The sequence below is a fragment of the Manis pentadactyla genome, chromosome 10 (genome assembly GCF_030020395.1).
Source record: "Manis pentadactyla isolate mManPen7 chromosome 10, mManPen7.hap1, whole genome shotgun sequence".
Taxonomy (NCBI): domain Eukaryota; kingdom Metazoa; phylum Chordata; class Mammalia; order Pholidota; family Manidae; genus Manis; species Manis pentadactyla.
Window position 1 is genome coordinate 14,837,501 of NC_080028.1, and position 8,710 is coordinate 14,846,210.

Consider the following 8,710-nt stretch of genomic DNA (forward strand, 5'->3'; position numbering starts at 1 on the left):
CTGGCCTCCAAGCTTCCACCTTTGCTCTAGCCATGTCATGCTCTGCTTAAAACCCTCTAACTGCTTCCTATTTTACTCTAAATATAATCCAGAGTCCTCCCCTTCACCTTTCAGACCTGGGTATTAATATGAGATAAAAGGGGAATATAGGATGTAAGATTTCTAGTATGGCAACCAAGTAGATAATGATGAAGACAAGGGACAGGAGAGGGGAAGCCACTTCTGAGAAAAAATGAATTGAGGTAAGAACACAACATGAGATATACCTACTGTCTAACAAATAAGTGTACAGCACATTATTGTTGAGGTACGATGAAAGGTCTTGTTTTTGAACAGCTGTATTTGAGATGCCTTCAGGGCATCCACTGGAGATGTTCCGCAGGCAATTGGATCTAAGGGGCCTGGAACTCAGCATGTCTGAGTTAGAGCTGAAGTCCTCAGAGTGGTGGAAGTGATACCTGAAGCTGTGGGTGGGTAGGTGACAGGATCAAGGAAAAGTGGTAAGAGGAAAGAGGTGAGTGAAAAAGAAGCCAGAAAAAAAACCAAAAATATACCTGAAAATAAATAGTCAAAGAGCCTCATGGAAGGCAAGAGATGCATTTATAAGCTTCCTAAACACACACAGAATACAAACATTAATTTATGAAGATCAAATACTATGGGGAAATGCTGTTATATTTAGAGAATTTAGACATATACCATCCAAAATTCTTTTTTTAAGTCACGTAAAAAGACTAGAAGGAAGTATACCAAATTGTTGACAAAAGATTACCACTACCTGGGTATTAATATGAGATAGTAATTACTATGAGGGGTAAAAACATAGATATAAAGAGAGAAAAGAGTATTTCTAAATATATTAAAAAATATATTCAACATCTGTATTTTAATTTTCTACCAACATCTGTATTTTAATTTTCTACCATAAACATGTATTGATTTTGTAATTAAGGAAAATACATTTTTAAGTCTTGGAAATCAGTGATACTCATAAGGGATATTTTAAAGATTATACAATTCATCTAATTATCCTACCTAGCTATCTTCAGATGAAGCTGATCATCTAAGAAACAACATAATCACAAAACACTGACTTGAAGAAAATTTTATCACTGAGTTTTATTCATGGTTATGTCCTTGGTAAGGAAAGGCTGAAGCCAGCCTAATGCAGACCATTACTACTACACTGACTGTACCACACTGTAAAGGAATCACCCACTATGCCACTTGACAACTTTGATAGGAAGATGTGCATAAGAAATTTCTTTAAAGGTATTCAGAAAACCGTATGTTTCCCCAAAATACTTAGCATGTTTTCTTCTCGTCGAGATATATATGCCTTCTTATTTAAAAGATATAAAGACACAAGTCTCTCTTTTCCCTTTGGCTTCCAGGAAGCTTGTATCTCAGAATCCCAGCTCAACTAGGTTGAGGCAATCCTGTGGCCAGCACAGTTGTGTTCTATTCCCCCACCCCCACCCCCTGCGTACACCACCAACACCCCTTCCACCTCCATCCTACAGGGCCTTGAGACCTCCACTTTTACTGCTATTTTCCCTGGTTTGCAATTTGAGTATCTTATTTATATTCCTACTATTTTGTTAGTACATGTTTTTGCTATAAGCTGACACAGTATTCTTGGGAAAAGTGGGATAAAATGATCATTTTTATCCACATTAACTTTAAGCACCACAAAAAAAGGTGCACAGCAATATATGGTCTAAATTTTTGGTTTAAAAAAATAGAAAACGTTAAGCTAGGACTATGCTTTTCAATTTTACTCTTTTTAAGAGTAAATAGTTGGTATGCCAGGGGCTTCAAGAACCACAGCAGAGATATAACGCATGCATTTTACTACACAGTAATTTAAAATACTGTTTTGTTATGGTAAGTGGTTGGCAATTTTTAAAAGATAACTAGACTTTCAAGAAATTTCACTCTTGCCTAGAGCTTCTATGGGATATACTCAGATATACCTGCTCTCTCTCCCTTCCCAGCCCAACCACACTCCCACTGCCCCCTTAAGTTTACTCAGCCCTTAAGTTAGGAGTGTTTTTGAAAGAATAGTATGAAATGTAGGAATCTAGATGCTATTTACAGTTACATTCAATTCTGTTAGCAGTAGTTACCAGCAGGATTATTAATAAACAATAAAATAGAAAATCTGGAGTCCTGCCTAGTCAGAAGCCTGGCATCATAGACCAGAGGAGCTTGCTGTTACAGGCCTCTGAAAGTCCTATAGACCATAGACTTTTTGCCTTGTATATATACATTTTTAATCCTTTAATTTCTTGTACATGACTTGTATTAATAGAGAGTATGTAGTATGAAAATTCCTCTAGAACTCTTAGGATAATAAAAATTGTGGAAAAGCAGCAATATTTGGATTTTTTTTCTGAATTCCTAATTAGATCATGAGATACAAACTTACCTTATCAAGGTATTTGTGCTAAAATCCTTAACTATCTGTAATGCCATCTGTACTTTTTGCTGACATGAACCATTCCCAACTTCTACACACGTGTCAAACTTTTAGTGAATTGCCTCTTTATAGGTATTATAACTTTATCATCAAGTGAGAAATATTTTTTATATTACCATCCTGCTTATTATAATCATTACAGGCGGACTGTTTCTCTTAAATTAAAAATTGTGAAGACAAACACACCCCTCATCTCCTAAAACTGTTAAATAATCTAGTAAAATTTATAAGTACACACTAGGGACAAGTAACAACTGATCACTGAAGTGTCAAATGACCATTCTTAAATGCTACCCTTAAACAAAATTATTAAATTCTATGCAAACCTTCAGCCCTAAACTCCTGAATCATTAGTTCAACATATACTTCGGTCCCTACTATGTGCCAGGCACCATGTTAGACTCTGAAGATTTCAGTGTGACTATGAATACACAGGACTACTCTAAATCAGAGTTTACAATTTAGTGGGCATACACTTACCTACCACTCAGCAATTTAGTTTCATTCAAAGACAAAACAAAAAATCTGCTCTGTAGGAACTCACAATGTATCTAAGTTTCTATTTAAAAACCTACTTTCCTAAGGAAGACAAAGAACAGAAAGCAGCCTTTAGATCAGAACAAATAATTTATTTTATGTACATAAATCAGTTTTACCATTTGGTCCTGATGTGAACTATTAAGTACAAACTAAGGGTTGTTTTTTAAGGAAACTGAAATGGGACAGACTTTGTGTTCACATACTGCCATTCATCAGTAGTTATTTTAAGCATTTTAGGCCAGGGGGAAATAATTCTTGTCCTGTACAGTAGTATCATCGATATAACAGCTGGCAAATACACTGAGCGAAGACTAATAACAACGCTATTCCCTAGAGGGTAATTTATTCCAATAATAGAAATAAGTAAACAAATACCTCTTAGAAACTTTTTTTTTTGGAGGAAAACAGATGAATCAATGTTGTTTTGTGAATATCTTTAACATTTTATAAAATTTTCATCAATAAGAAAAACAAAGTCTGAAAACAGTATACAAATTTGTCTATGACTAAACACTCCTTTGTGTACCAAAGTTATATAGCATTAAGATGTCCTATAAAACCCTAACTACAAAATACAGTGCACAAGTTTATCTGCAGAGCACTTCAAATACCTGTTATTAAATGGTAAGTGCCAATTTCCCTGTAAGAATTAGACGAATTCGCTAAATTCTTCCACGTATTCTATACATAGGAACTTCCCCACATCGTCACTCCCATGTTTTACATTCTTTGCCAAATAATTACAAGGAGTTTCAAAAATACATTAATAGAAAGCTTTAACACACATACAACAACAAGCAGTGTATATTAAAACACCAGCTTACTGTTCTTAGGCTTCTCTAGTTAACCAACTATCCTGAACAAGATGCTTTTAAACATGGCCCCCACCCATTAAATCAACAGCAGAAAGACTACAAAAAATGCCCTGCACCTGGCAGGGAAGAAAAAAGTTACATGCCAGTAAAAGTTTTAAGTGACCACCTAGTGACAAGTAACAACCAAGAGTATCAAAATGAGAATTATTCTATTACCCTTAAATGAAACATTAAGTAGAATCGTAATACCAGTACACCAGTCATCTTCACTAATTATACCCCATTAGTTCAATAGATTCTTGTGTCCCTATATGTATCAGACATTGTGTTTGGCACTGAGGTTCCAGCCAGAGCAAACATGTAAAGGACCTATCCTGAAGGTGTTTATACATAATATAGTAATCTATCTTAGGGAAGAAGCCAAACAGCAAATCCTCAAAGAAAGGTAATTTTCCTGGAGTTAAAACACACACACATACACAAGAACTACTTCAACTTTTCTAATGATGTTCATCGTTAGAATGTAGATGACGTTTTCTGTACATCGTTAAGATGATGGATGAATTTTTGCTGAACTCGACTTGGGTACAGATGTTATACAACAACGACTAAAGAAATGAAAGTCGGGGGAAAAGTCAAAACAGGATGCATATGCGTTTATTAAAGGTTACTTCTCTCTTTAAAAAAAAGGATGAATGGACACATACACACACCCTTATATCTGTTGATGCGTTATCAATATTCCTGCTTAAGAGCACTCACACCAGTGGAATGTCTAAAGGTTAAACAATATCATACAGCAAATAATCACAGATAGTATTTTCATTTGGAATTGACGCAAGTGTTCATAAGGGCATAATAAATCAAATAAAAACTCTCCTTTCTCTAGGTGTTCCTAAACCTTTCCCAGCAGTCCCTTCTTCCCCCACTAATCTCTCTAGGCACTAGCAAGTCTTTTTTTTTCTTTAGCAGAGGGAGTGACGTGGCAGTGGAGGAAGAAAATGACCCTGGAGAAGCCGTGGCTAGGGCTGAGCAGCACCACCTCCCTCCGCTCCACGTTGTACACCCAGCACACTCCCCACTCCGGTAAGGTTCCAGAATCTCTGTCTGACACAGAAGACGCAGCCTGTTTCATGAGAAGGGATCTGACGAAGTGGGAGCTTAGGGACCAGTCTTGAAGCTGCGTGTGCATTAGCAGGCACGGTTTTAATTTAAACTCGGAGACAAAGATGGCACTGATGGGTGCTCCAGCGGTCCCCTTTCACCTCCTGGCCCTGCCGGAACGCCTCTCCATTCCCACAATTTCAGTTTTAGGTTAGGCGTTGTGGGTACAGCTTCCTACCTGGAAAGAGCACTGAGAATGTCTACTGGGAACCAAGGCTTGTGTGCCTGAACACAAGAACGTGGGTTATCAACAGGTCAGCTGTCAGTGGGGCGGGGAAGCCCAGCACACGGTCCCTCAGCTGCATCCCCCTCCTCTCCCACGCTGCCCACGCCTCTCACCCCCAATCTTCCGGCCTGATACCCAGAGCAACTAAGACATCAGGTGTAGGCTCCCAAGGGGAGTCCCCACTCTCGAACTACGGCGGGGGAGTCAGGGACACGTAAAGAGAAATAACCCCACCACCAAACCTCCACCGGCTCCAAACACCGTCCCGCCCCTCCCCCTTTCCCGCTCAGATACCCCAAAAGGTCCCCCTCGGGACAGCCAGGCCCACGGAAAGAGGCAGCGAGGTACAGCGCAACTAACGGAAGAAGGCGACACAGAGAAGGGCAGGAAGCCGGGACGGCGCCCCCCGCCCTCTCAGCCCGTCTTACCGCGGAGTCGGAGGCCGTCGCCTGCAGCCGGGGCCGGGCAGCGCCGAGGAGGGCCGAGGTGGCCTAAGCGGCTGGCACAAACCCCGGGCAATTGCGGGCTCCGGTGGCGCCTCTTCAAGCTGAGGATCCAGAAAGCTCCGCAGGCTACGGAGGCTGCAGCGGCCTCTGGCTGCGGACGTGGCGCCGGACGCGACCCGCCCCCTCCGCCGCCGCTCCCACCTCCTCCCGCGGCTCGGGTCCAGACGCGCACGCGCACTAGGGCCCCTCCTACGCCCACCCGGCACGCGCCCAGCAGTTTCTCGAAATGCTCAGCACTCCCAGCAGCCCCCAGCATGCGGCCGCGCGACGTGCGCACGCGCGACGACCCCCTCCCCAGGCCTGCTCTCGCCCCTCCGGCGGGTGGGCGCCTCGGCCGGAACCCCAGGCCGGCGGGTGCGACACCTCCTCCGGGCCTCCCGCCCCTTTCCTCCGCCGTCCAATCAGATCCGGCGAGGTGCGCGGAGCCCCGGGAACCGCGGGAAGCCCTAGGTGGCGGCCCTGAGGCCCCAGGCCGCATCCGCGCGCTCGCCGGAGCCTCGCGACAGCTGAGTAACGGTCGCTCGGAATTCAGAACCTTCGGCCTGCGGAAGGTGGGACTGTCGCCAGTTTCACCGTCTCTCTGTTCGCCCAGGGTCCCCGCAACCTTCTTCCTTTACTTCCTTTCAGGGGAGGGACGAGCTGGGCCTCATCTCAGCGCTTCACTTTGGGGCTCTGTACACGCCTTTACTGCCCAGGCGACGGGGTGACGAGAGGCACTTTGCTATCGTTATCATTATTACTTTAAATCTTCCCTGCCCTAAAATTGAGTTTCTTGAAATTAAGAATCCCTACCCCCCACCCACCCCCGCCCCGCCGCGCCGGTCTGTGGTCAAACCCCAGCGCTTACCGCGGTGTGGCGAGCTCGCCAGGCACCTGAAATTTGCCCAAGAGAGAGGGTGTTGGGAGGGCAAGAAGTGAATTGAAAGGTAGGAAATCTGGCCTTGAGCCCCTTCCTCGTCACCTGCTGACTAGCACAGGGCCTCTTCGGGTCCCCACCACATCAGACGCTCTGCCTGCATCCTGGAAGGCGTTGAGAGTGTAGCTATAAGGATATTTCTGGACCTAAGCTCTGTGTGACTCGAGACATCTCACTCACGCTGAGAAATTAGATGTGACGGTGCACGCTTAACAAGGTGGAGTAGTTCAAAAAGTAAAGGCCAGGAAGAATCAAGTCGGAAAACATGAAAGCAACAAATAATTTAGAGGCTGATCATACATTGAAGCTGAAAGGGATCCCAATCCAGCCTTCTATCCATGGCATGAATCTACTTTGTAACATAAGCACAATGATCGTTTTCGTTACTAAGTTGTCTGCCACTCAGTGTTTCTATCACTTGTAAGGTCTAAGCGTTTTCCTATGTTTCTCTGTTTTTATGAATGTAATGCATTATCCTGGCGTTTCGAAATAAGCTGGACAGTTAACAACTTTATGTAGATTACCACCCAGTGTAAATTATTTTGCCTTCCTAGCTTCACTTTTTTTCTCTTATTTTCCTGGCACAATTACCTGGAGTGTTCTTGGTTTCCTTTCTCTACCCCAATATTTTTCTTAACCTTTTCTGTGATACAATAAGATTTATTTGACACAAGTTTTTAGCATGTATCATCTCATTTCTCCCAAGGATTCAGTGAGGCAAATACTATTATTATTCTCATATTCACATAAGGAGACTGAGGCATAGAGAAGTTAGATAATTTACCCAAAGGCCCAGCTAGTGAAGAGAAAACCCTGGCATCAAACACATTTTTTTCTGATTCCAGGGCCTAAGTTCTTCATTACTGTATTCTAAGAAAAAGAAAAGCAGTCCCTGACATCAAGTTAGCTGGCTTGGTGCTATCAGCAAGATCTTGGTGTTGCTAGGAGCTGGCTAGACCTGAGTGTCTCCTAGTGAGTATAAACAGTTTTCAGAGAATATTAACATCAGAAAAGACTATCCCATGACCTTGATGGATTAGGGCAAAAATAAAGCCTACTGCATAATCATGTCTAAACACAGACAAAAACATGAACCTTATCCAAGCCACCAAATGGAATACACAAACTGAAATTATCAAACTCATCCCAGTGGCTGTTTCTTCTTTACCAGTTACAGTTTGGCCTCATTCTCGTCTCCCCTCTTTCTGCATAAGATTAAGATATCCATCATAGAATAACCCCTACTTCCTGACAGCAGCCATTTTGGAGCAAAGACCCCCAAATCACCTAACACCCAAATCTTAATATAAGTTCTTTCTAACACCCTCTTATTGAGATGGCTCACAGTTTCCCATAGCTTATATTCTCCCTTGCTGTAGTGAGTAATAAACTCAACTTGTTGAACCACAGGTGTGTTTCTGGTGATCTGTGACTAAAAAGCATTGATAATTCATTCTGGACTGTCCTATACCATGCATGTCTGAGGAGTGGAAAGCATACCACTTAGGCATTTCTTACTAGTTAACGAAACAGAACTGCCCTCCCATCTCCAGCCATTGGATTGTTACGCCAAAGTTAGAGGGTACCTTCCTTTTTGTAAATTCTGTATAGAGTGTCTGCTAAATAGAACCTTCGCAAAAGATAGTGAAAAGAAACAAATGATGCTGGAATAATTGAACATCGTTTTGCAAGGAAAGAAAAACTTCAACCTGTCAGTGCATATGAAATGTCAATGCATGCACCACATGTAAAATAACTGAAAATCATAAATCTAAATGTGAAATTATGAAAATTTTCAAAGAAGACAAAGGAGAAAATCTTTGTGACCTTGGGTTAGGTAAAAGAAATTCTTAGATACAACACCCAAAGCAAAATCCATACAAGAAAAAAATTGTTTTAACTTATAAAAACTTTGCTCTTTGGAATGACACTGTTAAGAAAATAAAAGGACAAGCAACAGACTTGGAGAAAGTATTTGCAAAACACATATCTAAGAAATGACTATCCAGAATATATGAAGAACTCCTACAACACAATAAGAAGACAAGTAAATCAATTTTT

At 42.0% G+C, this 8,710-nt stretch overlaps 1 protein-coding gene across 3 annotated transcripts in view; it reads right to left on the reverse strand.

Moving 5' to 3' along the window:
• The window catches only part of TMEM263 (transmembrane protein 263), a 13,834-nt gene extending 7,344 nt beyond the window's left edge, over positions 1 to 6,490 (reverse strand). Inside the window, exons 1-2 of one of the 3 annotated variants that reach the window (XM_057486437.1) lie at positions 5,656 to 6,490; positions 2,298 to 5,179 (exon numbers count right to left, since the gene is read on the reverse strand). In XM_057486437.1, coding sequence (XP_057342420.1) covers positions 5,148 to 5,179; positions 5,656 to 6,211 — 588 coding nt within the window. In that variant the 5' untranslated portion in view covers positions 6,212 to 6,490 and the 3' untranslated portion in view covers positions 2,298 to 5,147. Of the gene's footprint in view, positions 1 to 2,297; positions 5,180 to 5,655 lie in introns of those variants that run through there. The other 2 variants (XM_036891062.2, XM_057486436.1) reach the window with 2 other exon arrangements.
• Positions 6,491 to 8,710: the final 2,220 nt, after the last annotated feature.